This window comes from Musca domestica, unplaced genomic scaffold (genome assembly GCF_030504385.1).
Source record: "Musca domestica strain aabys unplaced genomic scaffold, Musca_domestica.polishedcontigs.V.1.1 17, whole genome shotgun sequence".
NCBI classification, from domain to species: domain Eukaryota; kingdom Metazoa; phylum Arthropoda; class Insecta; order Diptera; family Muscidae; genus Musca; species Musca domestica.
The window spans coordinates 6,428,154-6,444,549 of NW_026712230.1; the positions used below are offsets into that span (position 1 = coordinate 6,428,154).

At 32.6% G+C, this 16,396-nt stretch overlaps 1 protein-coding gene across 4 annotated transcripts; it reads right to left on the bottom strand.

Annotated features, from left to right (window-relative positions):
• Positions 1–1,001: 1,001 nt before the first annotated feature.
• On the bottom strand, positions 1,002–14,780 carry LOC101894113 (larval cuticle protein LCP-30). 4 transcript variants are annotated; one of them, XM_011295810.3, is made up of 7 exons: positions 14,555–14,780; positions 7,028–7,160; positions 5,775–5,804; positions 3,073–3,244; positions 2,968–2,983; positions 2,057–2,226; positions 1,002–1,972 (listed from the first exon to the last, which is right to left on the bottom strand). In XM_011295810.3, exons 1-7 carry the CDS (start codon positions 14,588–14,590, stop codon positions 1,543–1,545), a joined length of 987 nt encoding a protein of 328 aa, XP_011294112.2. In that variant the 5' UTR covers positions 14,591–14,780; the 3' UTR covers positions 1,002–1,542. The 4 variants fall into 4 exon arrangements, with proteins under 4 accessions (XP_011294112.2, XP_011294113.2, XP_005187400.2 ...); XM_011295811.3 differs by having other exon boundaries at positions 7,112–7,160; positions 14,555–14,779; XM_005187343.4 differs by lacking the exon at positions 5,775–5,804.
• Positions 14,781–16,396: the final 1,616 nt, after the last annotated feature.

A 16,396-nucleotide genomic window follows, 5' to 3' on the forward strand; every position in this document is an offset into this window, starting at 1 on the left:
TTTATTTTATATTTTATTCGAGTTCTTGTTGCTACATTTTTGTAGCTTTGTGAGCACTTTACCCCATGACAGAGTGTTCTCTATATAGGTCCACGATATTGTATAGCCCCCCATTCCTGATCACACAATTGAAGCCAATCGACACGCCTGTGAAGATGGTTAAGCACAGGGAAGAATTCTGGCATTTTGGATGACCAATGGATTATATTTAGCCGTAAAATGGACCATAAAAACTAACAGCATGACGGAATGCATAAATATTGGGGAAATGTCCCCGGTCAAAATGCTAAGGGTAATATCTGGGCAGTGCTCCGTGACATAATTTCAAAAGCGAAATCTTCTAAAATGGATTTGGACATGAGAGGGCTTCTAAAATATTGTAGTGTTGTAGGGTATCACATGGTCGGCCCCGCACGACTATAGCCTTTGCTTACTTGTTTTTTTTTTTTTTGAAAAATTTCTAATTCGTTCCAAATGGTGGAGGGTATTCAAAGTTCAGCCGAACTTACTGCTTTTTTACTTGTTAAAATTTTAAGTAAGCGTTCGACTAATATCAAATGATACAGAATTCGAGATAAAAATTTATATATATTTTATTATTTGGAGTTTCCAAAAATGTTTTCTATATAATTTTGCCAAAATTCTGAACTCTAGCTATTCGTGATCGCTCTATATGAATGCTATAATATTTAGTATCTCCTAGTACTTTCGAAACCTTTCAGTTGAAAATTCAGGAGAACTTTAAGTAAGAAATTGCAAAATAAATTATTTGAGACAGTTACACATACCCATCTGTCCATTAGTGGTAATCACTTTTCCAAACACCCACATAAAGAAATTTGGATCTCTTGATCTTTTCGATTATTAAATTTAAGTTGTACTTTATTTAGTACATTTTGTACTTTTTTGGTACTTTCAGTATTAATCTTGATAGCATTACTCATGTAAAAATAAAATTATTTTCTGAAATTTCATTTTTAGAAATATGGCAAAGAAGAAGATTTCAGTTTTTATTTCATTTCGTTTTTTTTATTTTTTTTTATAAAAATTAGCAAACTCGTTATAAATATTCAATTAAAAAAGGACTAACAAGTGTGTTTTTTTCTTCATGTTTCATAAATAACTAATAACTAAACAAAGGATGTCAACATATGAATTTCTTAATTTTTATAGCGTGTTTTGTTTTTGGGATGGGTTTTGTTCATATGTTTAATAATTTCGTAATTGTGTTTGGATGATTGGGGATTGGGAATGGATGTTTTGTGGGGAAATGGGAGGGGGAGAGGAGCTTGGGATATGGGAAGTGATAAAAAATGGCAGCGATGAATTAAAACTTAAACATTTCTAACAAAACAAACAAAGGCTAAATATGGCCTTTAAATAAAATAAACTAAAATCAATTGGTGGTCCATATTTATAAAATTTGTGCAAATGTGGGAGGTTGAAGGATATTTTAACTGGGGAGTTAACTTCTACTTGAAACCACTTATAACACTAGTTATAAATAAGGTCCATGAATTTTGGGAGGGAGTGGATGGTGATTTAGTTATAATCATAGGATTCATCATCGTCCAAATTGCCATACAAAGCTTCCATCTCCAGTTGCAGTTCGTGGATTTGTTCGGCAATTTCACGGGGCATTTCTTCAATGTGAATGGCCTTGATCTCCTTCAACATGTCCTTGCTCATGTTGTCAATGCGGAAACCACGCTCATCGAACAAGGGTTTCTCACCGTTGGCCTTGCGTTTCTCATCGACATATTTGAGAGCACGGGCAATGGCCTCTGGAATTGGTGGTGGTGTGGGGATGTGGTCGCCCTCGGGCACGAAACCTTCGTGGGTGCTCTTGTAGTTGATGCGATAGAGTTTGCCATCATCACCGGTGTATTCGTAGCGTCCTTTGGCATGGGTGCCACCGGTGTGATGAAGCTTGGCCTGTTCCTCGCCATAAATACCGTTCTCAGTTAAGAAACTGGCAGGATAATAAAGAGGGAGAGAGAGGAAGATTAAAATGAGTTGTTGAGAATAAAAGGTAGATAATTCTACAAGAACTTACGTATGATCGTATTTATCTGCCTTGCGTTCGTTCTCCTGGTGCAAAATCTTGTGGCGGCCTTCATCGTCATAATTGAAGAGAATGCTGCGTGGTGTGGTCGTTGTTGTAGTGGTAGTTGTGGTGGTGGTAGTAGTAGTTGTTGTGGGTTTCTTGGTGGTCGTTGTGGTACTCTGTTGTTCATGAGCAAAGTGGCAGTGAGAAGAGGAGTAGAGTAGAAAAATGATTTTGAATATTTTGTCATTTGTTTTGGATGAAGGGGCAGATTTTGGAGAGGAGCATGCAGGTTAGGTTTAATATCATTGCATGCACAGGGTTTTGGGGGAGGGGGCAGTAATTTTGAAAATTTACACATTCCATTTCGTTTGGGGACTGGTAGTGGTGGAGTGAGAGTATGGTTGGATGTGAGTCAATTTTGGGTTTTCCTTAGCCTATTTATGTGATTCTTTTTTACATAAGTATATATGTGTGTTTGCATATGGGTGTGTGAAATATTGTACAGTTATTGATTGTTAAATAATACAAAACATTTATCGAGATTTCTTATTATATAAAAATGTATATAAAAATAATACTTAAAATTAACACATATAACTTTACACAGGACACAGATCATGCAATGGGTAATGGAGTAATTAGAATTTCAATGCTGGTCTTTTTTTTTTTTTTTGGTAAATTACAAGTGTTGTGTGGAATTGAGTTGATAGTCGTGTTGTTTGAAGAATTATTGTGCAGTATTTCAAATGTTGCTGTTTATGAGTATTTTTTTTTTTGTTTTTGTGAGACACATTTAACGTGCAGCATGTTTAGTCGTATTGATTTGATAATGTGGTTGTTTCTTCGATAATAGGTTCATGATCGGGAAAACCATATTCCAATTGTATTTCGGGAACTTTAAAATCAGCATTACTTACTGTGTACAGATTGTGGCTGAAAAAAAAAAAAAAAAAAAAAAAAAAAAAAAACAATGAATAAATATTTAAAACAAAAGTAACAAAATTTTCTCGTTCAAAACTTACTCATAAGGCTTGTCATCGTGCACATAGGGACGGGCATCATGATTGTAGGGTATATTGCTGCCACTGTATGGACCATAACCGCCATCATAGGGATTTGGTATATGTACATATTTACCCAATTCACGATTGTCTGAAACATGTACATATGGCACCGGCGTGTGCTGATAGCGACCTGTAAAATGAGGATAGATCTTTTTCAAAAATTTGTTTCTTGAAATGATGAGGTTGAGCGAAATTTGGTGAAAATTTTTGGATAATGAAAGTTATTTTTTTTTTTTTTTTGAAAAATGATTTGTATTTTTGTTGTTGTTGTTGTTCTTAGACTGTTACATTTGCAAAGCATTGCCTAATTGGTACTTGATTGTAAAACAAAACATAATAGTGTATTTTATTAAGCAGATGCATTAAATATTTCTTGCTTATGAAGTAAGATATAATATTATTTAGGTAGAAACACAATTGTATTAAAGCGAGCTTAAGGGGTCTTATTAAATATAGCATGCAATTTATTTTTTCGTAAGCAGAAACCCGGATTGCTAGTCTATAGAGATTGCAGGCTTAAGGTGCAGATTATATCAAGAATTTCCGGAAGCATGGATATTGCCACAAATTTTCGGATTTATGTTAAAAATTGATTTAATCGGAAATATTAAACCTATTACAATCATTGTACTTGGTGTCAATAGCAAGAGGTTAAATGAATATAATTAAAATAATCAATAAGATATCGTTCAATCGTGGATATTTAAAAGAATATCATGGTTATAATGAAAGATTATAAAAATACCAAAGCCATGGATTATTGTTTAATGGGGTTTCGACATAGTCAAATCAAATTCGGTTGAAAAATCAAACTAGATTTTTTGAAGTACAAAAAGTTAGGGTAAACCGTAATAAATATTTTTTTGAAAGATGCTGGAACTACTTTCGTTGGAAATTTATTGTTAGGATTTTTGAAAAACCTATAATCTAATTGAATGTAAAAATTATCAAATGTAGAAATTTCCGTTAGTAAAAATGGCGGATATTTCTATTCTTCTTAAAGAGTTCCCTTATAATGTGGACTTATATTAAAATTTTGATACCCTCAACAATAGAGAATATTGAAATATTTATCGAAAACCCAAAAAAAAAAAAAAATATATATATATATATACATTTCCTGGTCGGTATAAAATTATGAGGCGATTTGGAAAAGGATTACATTATTGCAGGCTGATTGGTATTTAAAATCGAATTTCGGTATTTTGGAGGTTTCTGCTACACTTTCCAACCAAATCAGCTGAACCGTTACATTTGGGGTTCTTCGTAGGTCTGTTCTCTCCTTGCAAAAAATATTCGCTACTAATTGGTATAGTCCCCATATTACGGTAGATTTTTGGTTTTCAGTATTTCATTTTACGTAGAGGAACTCAAAGCCCTTTTTATTTGTTTTACCAATTTAAGAGCATTAATATCAAAATGTACTGAAGGTCTACAAAATATTAAGATTTGGAGTAAATCAATGCAGCCAAAAAGAATTCTCAGGATTCGAGGCGAAGTAGCCAAAATAAACAAAATATTTTAAGAGTCTCAAATATTTTAGATATATATTGAGATCGTTTAATTATCGATAAAAAAACAATTTGAAGACATTTGGCGTAAAATGAGCTGAAAGTGCTCGAAATATTTTAATGGTTGATCTGAAAGATCTATTTTTAAACTTTCCCTTGGAAAATAGAACGGAAAACATCTCCTATGCAAAATAGGGACTACTTCGAATTCGAAGTCGGTGAGCTTTTTATATATTGAGCCCATTGAAAAAAGAGGGACTGATTTCTTATACTAAAAAAAGCTGGCCAAAAAAATAGTTAAATTTAGCAAACGTTATAGTGGTGCTGATGGGTCGATCAACACCTTAATTTTCGTAAAAAGTTTCCGTAGATCTGCATGCCATTGTGAATATTCTTCAATTAATATCATACAAAGAATTTAAATCGGTTTTGACCGGAACCCCGAGACCATGTGAAATTTCGTGAAAATTGCTTTCTATGGATGGTCTCATCTGTGGTGATGGGTATTCAAAACCATATTTGAAAATTGTTATTACTGAGTGTATTTTGCTATATATCCCATTCCTGACTAGATACACCAATGAAATCAGAATCAATGAAAACGTTTAAGGCGCCCTTCTTAAGTATGTCTGCTTTCGACGGGAAATGGTTTTCAGTTTTCAAAATATTCGCAGATGAAAAGAAAGTTTGGTATTTTTCATACAAATATTATCCGATGACAATTAAAAATCGTTGGCTTTTGTCATGTCCCACACTCTAATGCCAATATAAATTATATTAATTGTATTTGTATATATTAATGTATTTTCCAAATTTATATTGTGTTGACGAACATTTAAAAACAAAAGACTTAAGACACAAACAATAATCGTTCGAGTGTTAAAATCAAAAGACTTAAGCAACAAACATGAGGCATAAAAAGACTTAAGAAACAGGCATGCAATAGCACAATAAATTTAATTTTTTGTTGTTGTCGTACAATAACAAATATTTACAAGTATACCACAATTAAGATGTCAATAAAATGCAAAGGCCTAAAAGAACAAATTTCTTGAGTTGGACTTTAAATTGTGTAGGTGTATTTTTTTGAGATGATTTTTCATGAGAATATTTGTATGTAGGTATTTAAGTCTAAAATATTAAGTTTACCATGGGCATCGATGTAACCACCTTTTCGGTCTATAAATAAATTGAATTTGTAATAAATTAATAAAAAAAAAGATGAAACAAATTGTATATTCAATAAGAAGTGTTTGGGGGAAAATATAGAGGTAATATTGCATTTGAAAGGAATTTCTAACAAACAAAACATTAATCAGTTATTAAAAAAATAATATAAAATAAATAAATTAATGAAAAATTAAATAAAAAATTCTGAAATCTAGATTTTTTGTGATATTCTGTTGGAAAATGTATTCTTTTTAAATTTTGTTAACATTTGTTTTTTGTTTTAAATTTTGAATTAATGAAATTATTGACATTGCCAACAAAAGTTGATCATTTTTGCTGACATTTTTATAGCACTGCCTTATTGCCTATGAAAATTGTCATCAATGTGTTTGTTTGATAATGACTTGTAATTGTAAACGAGATTCTGATGAATGTGAAGTTTTGAGTTGACTTTTGTTGTTGTTGTTTGTTTTGCATATTGTTGCGAAGTAAGAAGAAGAAGAATCAGAAATCGAAAAGTAATATAAAATTATAAAATATTATAACCAAAATCAAAACAAGTCCATGTCATAAACATCAAAATTGCTGTGTGATTTAAACGTTACAACAATTAATAGGATCATAAATTTTTGGAATTTGACGGCAAAGATTCGAAAAAAGAGCAACGTATATGTAAATCGAGTACAATATCATCGGAGCGTCTAAAAATAACCAGAAAAAAACTTACACCTCTCTGGCATGAGAAACGTGCGAAGGTTTAATGACACAAATTGACGTTGTTTGGATTTGGTTTCTATATTCTTTTTTTTTGGGAGCAATAAAATAAAGCTTAATGATTAGCATTCTGATGGATGGATGAAAGGTCAGCACGTCCCACTTGGTTAGGCATTGATGATGGTTACCCCCCTAAGAAAATTTGGGTGATATGCTTTGTGAATTTGTTAATCATATGTTTTAAAAGCCAGTGGATAAATATGTAAGTCAAGCGTTTCTTAACAATATATTACAACTGATTTATATTTCATTAGATTAGAAAGTCCTAAGCGGAAGTGATTCCTGAAAAGCAGTTCCTTTCGGGGTTAAAAGAAAACAATGCGCATGCATTTTAAGTTTTTCTGTCGTCTGCATCTGTTGGGTTACAAAAGAAGCTCTTGTAGCATAGCAAAAGAGTTTTCGTTCGTTAGCATGTATTAATCAAGGTGGAAAATTGTAAACCATCTTTGATATAATACCTTCATCATTTGACCTGGGACGATATTTGCCATCATCGATTGGATGATATTTGCCATCATTGCGACCTGAAACATTATACTTGCCATTGTCACCGTTAGCGGGTGCAGCACTGCTCAAAGCAATAGCGGTGGCCTGAAAGAAAAAGAGAAGAAAAAAAATTCAAAATTAATAAAAATACAGTTAAAAAAAGAAACATTTCTATAAATGAAGTGGTATTTATTTGTCCTTATATAATAAATGTAATTATTTGGGGGATAAATAATAACATTCCTCATTCTTTTTCTGTAACTGACCGTTACATTAAAATTTTTAAAAATTTTTTGTTCATTCCATTCTTAATTACTTGACATTTTTGTTTTAAGTATAATCCGTTAAATTTCATCATCAATTCGAACTTGTTTCACAACGGTTCAATTGATCTGTTCTAATTATTGATTAGCTCATCTCATGACATTTTGTCACAAAAAAAAAAATCAATCTCGTTGTGTAAAATAAATATTTTGGATATTTTTGCAATTATTTTTATTCATACACAAAAGACACATGCGCTATGCACTGGGTTATTGACTGCCAGACATTGTTTTGTTGATTATTATTCGAAAAAAATAGACATATTAAGGAATTCCGTAAAAATATAAACAAGTTTTAAGCCCACATTTAATTATATGAATAATCTGAATAATCAAATAGAATTTTTGACATTTCTTAAATAAAACGTTTATTACCGTTTGTTTTTGGTATTCAGTAATATAATACTTTGCGATTTGTTCATAAACCTTCAATTATTATGAGCAAACTGTAAATCTGATTTGACTCTATTTCAATTTTCGTTTTCAAATATAGATTTGTGTTTAGTTTCCTTGAAATACAGGGTGAGATGAAAAATCTGCAACCAACATCAGACTGCTGCCATTTCTAAGCCACTTGTCCGACAGCTGTTAAAATTATTCCAGTGACAGCTCATTATATTGTTTTGAAAAGCATTTTGATGAGAATTTTCCAGAAAAAAGTCATTTGGAATGGAATTCAAGCGTGATAGTGAGCTTTCTTTAAATTTGGCTGGAAAACCACAAGTGGATACCGATAGAGCACTCCAGCATTTAAATGTGAATAAATCTTTTGTGTCTCGTATTATCGTTACTGTGATGCCGGTAGCGTAGCACGACATCAAGGAAGTAGACGAAAAAAAAAAAAACAGCAACATCAGCAGAAATGGTTCGAAAAGTAAAGAAGCGAAAAATGGCTCGTGAGCTGAACATATCGCAATATTCCATTCGGCAAATAAAGCCGGGGTAAAGCCATTAAAATTCCAAAAAGTGCAAAAACATACACCGCAGCGGAAAGAAAATAGACTCAAAAGAGCTAAAGACTTGCTTCGGTTAGCCGAAAGTGATGAACTACCGAATTTGGTTTTCTCCGATGAGAAAACATTCGTTGGCCAGCAGTTTGTCAACAAATAAAAATTATCGTGTTTACTTGCCAAAGAGGTCAGCTGAAAATGTGCACCTTCGATTGGCCACCAGAACTCAAGCGTCGGCCATGGTGATTGTATGGGCCACCATATCAGCCGATGGTCGCTCTCTGTTCGTATTAATCGACCGTGGCATCAGAATAAACGCCGAATATTATAGCGAAAATATTCTGGAGGGTGTATTAAAGCCTTGGCTACGCAAACATTTGGATCAGACCTTGGACATTCCCACAGGACTCAGCACCATCGCACTCAGCACGCGCCTCCCAAGAACAGTTACAAAATTAGGTTCCTCGATCCATTTCCAGTGCATAATGGTCACCAAAATCTCCGGATACCAATCCGTTGGACTATTGAGTCTGGAGTATTTTGGGAAGCAAGGTTGGCACTAAAAAATACCAAAGTGTCGATCACCTCAAGCAAGCGCCTTGCCGAGCCAAAATACAGCAGAACAACAGATTTGAGGTAAATTGGTGTTTTTCCAACAATTTTCATCGGAAGTGCCTCAAATTTTATATATCGTGTTTTTTGGGGATGATACCCCCGATAATAGGTATTTTCCAGGTTTCAATGAAATTGAACACAACTATGTTTTTGGAATTAGTGTTAAAATATGGGGGCTATTTGTTTGTGTGCCGCCTGCTTTCAGGTATTTTCAAGGGTATTTGTGGTTCTCCATTCGTAAAATTCGTCATGTTTTGATACCGCCCGATTTTTGGTATTTTGGTTAATATTGCCAAATTATTCAACTGAAGAGGCTTTTAATATGAATTCTTCATCTGGCCCAAGATTTGGTATTTAAAGGTATTAAAGCCATTTTGGATGTTTTAGATATATATTTAAAACCGAATTAACAGAAAACCATGTGTTACCAAATGGTAAAAATTATTTCTAAAAAGGAAAAGTTCTTTTCGACTTAACTTTTTGGAATGGAGCTCACGAAGACCGATCTGCGGTTTTTTTGCATCTTTAGGATATACTTTTTAAACGAATTGCAGATATTCGCAAAAAAACCTTCAGTGTAGGTACAATAATTAATTTTAGAAAATCTTTTAATTTTGGTACCTTTTATATTTTTGTTTCAAGTCTGCTGATAAGAGAACCGATTTCGTTACAAATTATACTTTCCTTGTGCAATTTTTGTGATTTATATGCAACAACAATGGCTTCATTCCAAACTTCAGATTTGGATCATTAAAGCTATTATAGATAAAGTGAAATTGTTATTGTGGATTCGACATCTGCGAAATTAAAAGAAAATCGGACTTTGAACAACTCTTTAGGTAGGTGATTGTGAAATGAGGTACAAAAATGAGAGGATCAGTATTGACAATTTTTACACCTGAACTAAATTTTGTCTAAATATTATAATATGCCGAATTTGAACTTGTATCGGGTGGCCCATGCCGTCAAGATGAGATTCTTATCTGTTTCAGCAACATTTTTGTAAGTATTTTACTGGAAAAAGTGGACCCATACTTGGTTTTTTCTCATTTACTCTAACATAAACTAAAATATTCTCGAACACCGATTTGACATTTAAAGAGCGTTAGTTTAATTCAAAATTTTGCCCTTTTTTGAAATGGACCAGAAAAAGTATTTAAATGTAAATGCCACACTTTATTTTTTGTGATTATTTTTTTCAGAAACATGTTCTTCATAATAATAAAGAGTCATGGTAATTATAATCACCAACTTCTCATAAAACAATAAATATTCAATATCATGCACAAATAATTGTACCATAACAGAAGCATCATCATCTTCAATATTGTTAATAACTGTATCTATACCAGTCTATTTATCTTGCCTGCAGTAAATAAATACCACACGAAAGGGAGTGTTTTCTAGTTGGTTATTTGTCTGAGATTTCACTTTCAAACCCATGAATGGTTTTAAATGCTGATTATCAATAATTTAGCTTGACATGTGAGGCAAAATAAAAACACAGGGCAACGAACTCTTTCGAACATATTTTAAAACAATCTTATCTCTATATATTTTATGATCTTAAATATGGGCCATTTGGAATAGTCTAATTAAATAGATTTCAAAATTTTGTTGCATTTTTTCCATGTTTATGTCTCACCACAAAGTGATAAACTCTTGAACTTGAAACACACACACACACACAAAACAAATCTGAAACAAGACCAGCCCAAAAATTATCATAATAAGTGAACGTCCAACAGATTTTTTTATTTTCCAAAATTTGTTTTTTTTTTTTCCTTATACACATTTAAAATTGGAGACGATATTCAGGCTGATAAGATTTTATTTCTTTTCCCTCTGTTGTGGTGTTTGGAAGATTGAAATGAAATTAAGTACGGTTTGGTTGGTGGCTTCTAACATGGGGGGTGCTTAAAACGAAACCAAAACTTAAAGATAGAAACCAAACCGTATTCGGGGAGTGTTTTGTTATTGCTGGAATTTTAATGAATATCGTTTCGAAATATAATTAATATTATTATGTCTAAGAATGTCTGCAGCCATTGACGAGCACATTATTTAAAGAATATTTTTGAAATTTCATTGAGTCATGTTGTTGTTTTAGCCATTTATTTTGAAATGCAATGTTCTTGTTGGTGTTTTTGTAAAGATCAAGAGTCATATGGACATGGTATTAGTTTCCGTATGAGTTTTAATATATGGGCAATGTTTAATTTTTTTTTGGTCAATAGCTTCCGCTAATAAACGTTATTTCGAAATCTAAATAGCTTATAGAGAATGTTTTATGGTATTTTTTAATTCTACAGTTAAATAACAAAATGATTCATATATTTGCTTCAAATAGAAATAAGTGTAAAAATGTGGGATTCTGGAATTCTACCTCACGATGAAACAGAACAACTGGATTTTTTAAAATTAAATTCATTTTAAATTTTCGTTATAACCTATTACAATACACAAATCTAACCCAGTATCATATTAAAAAGTTATTTCTAAAGTAAAAAAAACAGCATATATGTAGAAATATACCCTTTTTAAAAGTATGCCAAATTTAAAACAAGTAAGCAAAGGCGCGCGGGCCGACTATGTAATACCCTACATAAATACTATATTTTGGAAGCCCCCTTATGTCGAAATCAATTTCGGACGATTTTGTTTTTGAAGTGATGTCAAAAAGCACTGTCCGCGTCGATTGGTCTATAATTGTGGCCTGTAGAGTAAAAGCAAAATCAAAAATTTATTCTTTATTTATTCCATTTCAACCCCTAAATATTTTGCGATCATCTCCAAAAAACAATAAGCTGCTAATCTGACCCCAACCCTATTTTCAATTTCGTGAGGATCGGGCTATAATTGCGACCTGTAGCGTAATGCTGAATCGACTCGGCGAGATAGAAAGATCGATATATAGTTTCCAATGTCGGGAACCAATATTTCGAGGTGTAACATAATTTCTGGCCCAATCAAACTTATAAAAATGTTTTAGGTCATAAAAGCACTATGAAAATGTGGCTAAAATAATCAAATTACTGCATACATGGGAGTACTGCATGGATAATATTCTGGCACAGAACTCATTACGAAATGTGTCTAAGGTAGACAAAATATCGAATATCAGAAAAGAACAGAAATTATGCATTTTAAACTGTCTTTTCACAAAACACTTATATGCCAAAATTTTAGTCTACTACCTATATTATTTGAAAAGATAGCGTGATTACCAACGGCCGGGCAGGAAGAAAGATAGACTTCGGTAAATCGACTTAGAATTTCACGTTGTTCAAGAATATGCCTATACCTCGTAGGGTTTAAGGTGATTTTTTCGAGATGTTATAAATAAATGCACATGAGGAAGCGCAGGGGAAGTTTTGATGAAATTTATTGTTGGTTCCGACAGTACTTTGATCATTTTAAAGTTTATTCATGTATATCCTCTTTGGGGGGATGTCGTTGCATGAAATCCGATATCAGCAAGAATACTACAATGTACCAAGAATGACGTGAACTGGGGTAAAATTTCGCTTTATTAAAGTTATGCTAGGAACACAATTGGAGCGAACGACGAATTTCGCCCTACGCGGCGACAAAATGAGCCGCGAAAATTCGTCGTATGGAACACAATACCGACGAAATTATAAAACAGCTGATGAAGTCGTTTACTTTTTGCTCATTTGTTGACTACAATGAATTATACAAGAACACATAATTCTTTACGTTCTCTATTATAATTTCACTTATGTCCATCTTCTCTATTATAAATTCACTGATATCCATCTTCACTCAGGCGCAAGTACACAAATAAATAAACAAATTAATTATGTTTTTTTATACGAGTAACAGATAGTAGAGTGACCATAACAAATTTTAAAGTAAAAAGTAACTTTATTTACTAAAACACATAAAATTCGTACAAGTATGGCCACCTTGTACTGTTTTGTTCGCCGGTCGCCGGCGTATGAAATAGAAATAAAGCTAATTGAGTTCGCGGCGACCGACGAAATTTTCGCCGGTGCCGTGATTGTGTGCACTTCCATATACACATATGTGTTTTATTTTTGACGACGAACATACGCCGCGAAAAAATTCGTCGTTCGCTCCAATTGTGTTCCTAGCATTATGCTTATTATTGCTTATGCAAAAGGAGTGACCCCTTAAATCTTCATGTGAGAATGGTATCTTGTTGAGCTATTCTAAGCTTACAGAAGAAGTGCCCTAATTTCACATTTAATGAGCGTTATTGGTATTCCAAATGTTGCTCTTTGGGGGGGAGGTACATAAATCAGCGGACAAAAGAAAAAAAGTGAGATAGACATATGACCTACGAAATTTTTGAACTTTAAGTAGAGGCAGGCTTTATCAAAAAGAGACACATTCCATTTTCGAATCATCTCCAATATAGACAAAAATATTGGTATATGAAAAAATTGAAGAAAATCGTAAAATCGGACACTAACCTATGTCATATTTAAATATAACGATGCGTCGAGTTTTAACTATATGTATGACAAAAAGGTACTTAAACGAAGTTCAGTACGGGATGTTTATGTTTCTGTTTCAAAATATATGAACTTTTGTAGGAGAGGTGTCAAAAAAGAGATTGTTTATATTTTCTCAAATATAGGGATTGAAAAACCATTTTGTTGGAAGGTGCCAGAAAGACTGGTCCGACGTATAACATTATTACGTTGAGATTTGTAAAGTATGCGAAAATTACTATTACTCAAAATGTTTACCGTTAATGCGGTAGGTATATAAATTTGAGGACCAATATTGCCAATTTTCACACTCAACCAAAGCTTTATATAAACATAAATAATATCAATGTGAAAAGTGTGAACCACATCGGCTAAATATAAGACAAAGTAGGAAGACATACCTAATTTTAAAACTAATTTTATTGGTTTATGGTGTCTCGTTTTACAAAAGTTATTGTTATTCAAGACCTTTTGTGAGAAAGGTGCAAATGGGAGTAGTTGATTTTAGTACCTGACCTTAGTCATGTCTAAATATATCGATGTGCCAATTCAAACTATAAGGATACTCCATTCGCTGAATATTTTTATTTTTGTTTGTAAAACTATGTATTTTTGAAACCATGACATTTTTTCAGTTATATTCATTTTTTAAAGCATTTGGTATTTAGCTCTAAGCGTGTTGGCAGTTAAAAATAAAAATTGTTTACAAAGAATTGTGTTGATGTGAATTAATTTTTTTTAAATTTTTTGTGGGCACAATTAAAAAAATAATAATAATCTTGGATTTGTACACTGCAATAACATTTGGAGAAGGCTAACATTGAAGAAAACTCATTTTGTCGTCCTTAAATTTCGATCACAAATTATATTTGTTTAATATACTACTTTCACTTTTTAAGGATATGTCAAGAAATTTATTTTCATATTTTTTGGACACTTTCAGATATAATTCACCGCATTTGTATATGCACATAATTATTTGCCCATGTGTTGTATGATCAATGTTTATATTATCATACAAGTCCACTACACGAAATTCACTTCACTTCAAGTTTTTTTTCGGTTATGCATTGCCTTTCAATGTCTTTTAGTCTTTCAGTTTTCATTTTCACCATTCTTTTTTTACTCACCACAATTGTGAAGAACACAATCACGTTTTTATTCATTTTTGCACTTTTATTTGGTTTTATGTTTGTAAACTTTTGTAAAACACTAAAAGTTGATTCTTTGATTTCGTTTAAATCTTTTCGCTGTGCGATATTTGTTATTAACGTTTCACAATATACAGTGGAAAATCAACGCTGGTCTGGGTTAATCCTTAAGCTTTGATTGTTGCAACAGGAATGTTTACTGTCCGTTCTCGGCTGGCCTCATTTATATGTGAACTGATTCTCACTTTTGTGGTATTCGAATTCTTTGTATTTGAGTTAAACGAGTCACAAGAATATCGGCTTAATCATCAGCAGCAGTGGGGATGAGTACAACGAAATAAGATTAACAATGTGTGTTGGTGTGTATGTGCATGTCTTCGATACTGCTCTCAATTCGCTTGATGATTTGCCATCTCACAAAATATTTAGTACAGACACAGACACACACACATACACCTACACTCAAATTTAGTACATGTAATTTGGATTTTCAGATTCCAGTGATGTTCTCCGAATGTTCTCATAAAATGTGTGAAGCTCAGGTTTTTGGGTGTTTGTTGTGGGGAATTCTTAAGACATTCAATTTGAAACAACAAAAACTCTTTTGGCTTAACTCTGCGGTTATCTCTTTGTTATCAGTTATTTTAATTACTCGCTCTTAAATGTTGTGCATTTGTATTGTATTTGAATCATTTTAGGTTCAATAAATTTGATTATTATAACCAGATATTTTAAAATGAAAAAAAAAAACTGAAGTTTCACACCATTTGTCATCACATTTTCCCTAATAAATTTCCTCATAAATTTTAGGAAATTAAATTTTATCAAAATGTGAAATTCGTAATATTACTAAGCGTAGTAAAAGATTTTTGGGAAGATATATGCTACAACGTTTTTATCAACTGCACATATTTAAACCAGTAAGGAAAGCTCAAAAGTCGGGCTGGGCCGACTATATGATACCCTACACCACTATGCATATTTAGTATAGCTCTCGTAAAAAGGTTTATACAGGGCATTTCAGAGCTCTATGAGATATTTGGTACAAAATCAAAATCTATCTAATTCTATCGTGCATTTTACGAACTATAGCTATCTCTGAACCGGATTTCTCCAAATTTTATGTATTAGCTTCTAGACTGAATTCGGTCTTATGTACGAAAATTCAGGTGATTTGGGCTGATATTGACCATTTAGTGCACATTTAACCCTAAATCGGATTAAGATATATATGGGAGCTATATCCAAATCTGAACCGATTTCGATAAAATTTAAAACAGCTATTTCTGTGCTCCATCTAATACCTGGTAGCAAATATCACGGTTGTGGAGTGAATATTACGAATGTATGGGACTAAAACACTAAATCGGATGAAACATATATATGGTTGCTATATCTATATCTGAACCGATTTTCACTAAATTTGATATACTTGCTTCTAGGCTGAATTTGGTCCGATGTACTAAAATTCAGTCCATTTGGACTTATATCGGCCATTTGGTGCACAATTAACCCGAAATCGGATGAAGATATATATGGGAGCTATATCCAAATCTGAACCGATTTCGATAAAATTACAAACAGCTATTTCTGGGATGTATCTTATATCTGGTACCAAATATCATTCTTGTGGAGTGCATATTACGAATGTGAGAGGCTTAAACACCAAATCGGATAAAACATATATATGGGAGCTATAGCTGTTTCTGAACCGATTTTTTCCAAATTTGTTGTATTTGCTTTAAGGCTAATCTCGGTCACATGTGCCAAAATTCGGGCCATTTGGACCGATATTGGCCATTTGGTGGTCAATTAACCCGA

Bases quoted from the DNA above. Each gene is read 5' to 3' on its own strand.
- LOC101894113 (XM_011295810.3), bottom strand. From the start codon at position 14,590: ATGAATAAAAACGTGATTGTGTTCTTCACAATTGTG. The intron at 3,245-5,774 runs GTAAACTTAATA...CTCATTTTACAG, and splicing joins TGGTTACATCGATGCCCATG to GTCGCTATCAGCACACGCCG. The intron at 1,973-2,056 runs GTAAGTTCTTGT...TTATCCTGCCAG, and splicing joins GCAGATAAATACGATCATAC to TTTCTTAACTGAGAACGGTA.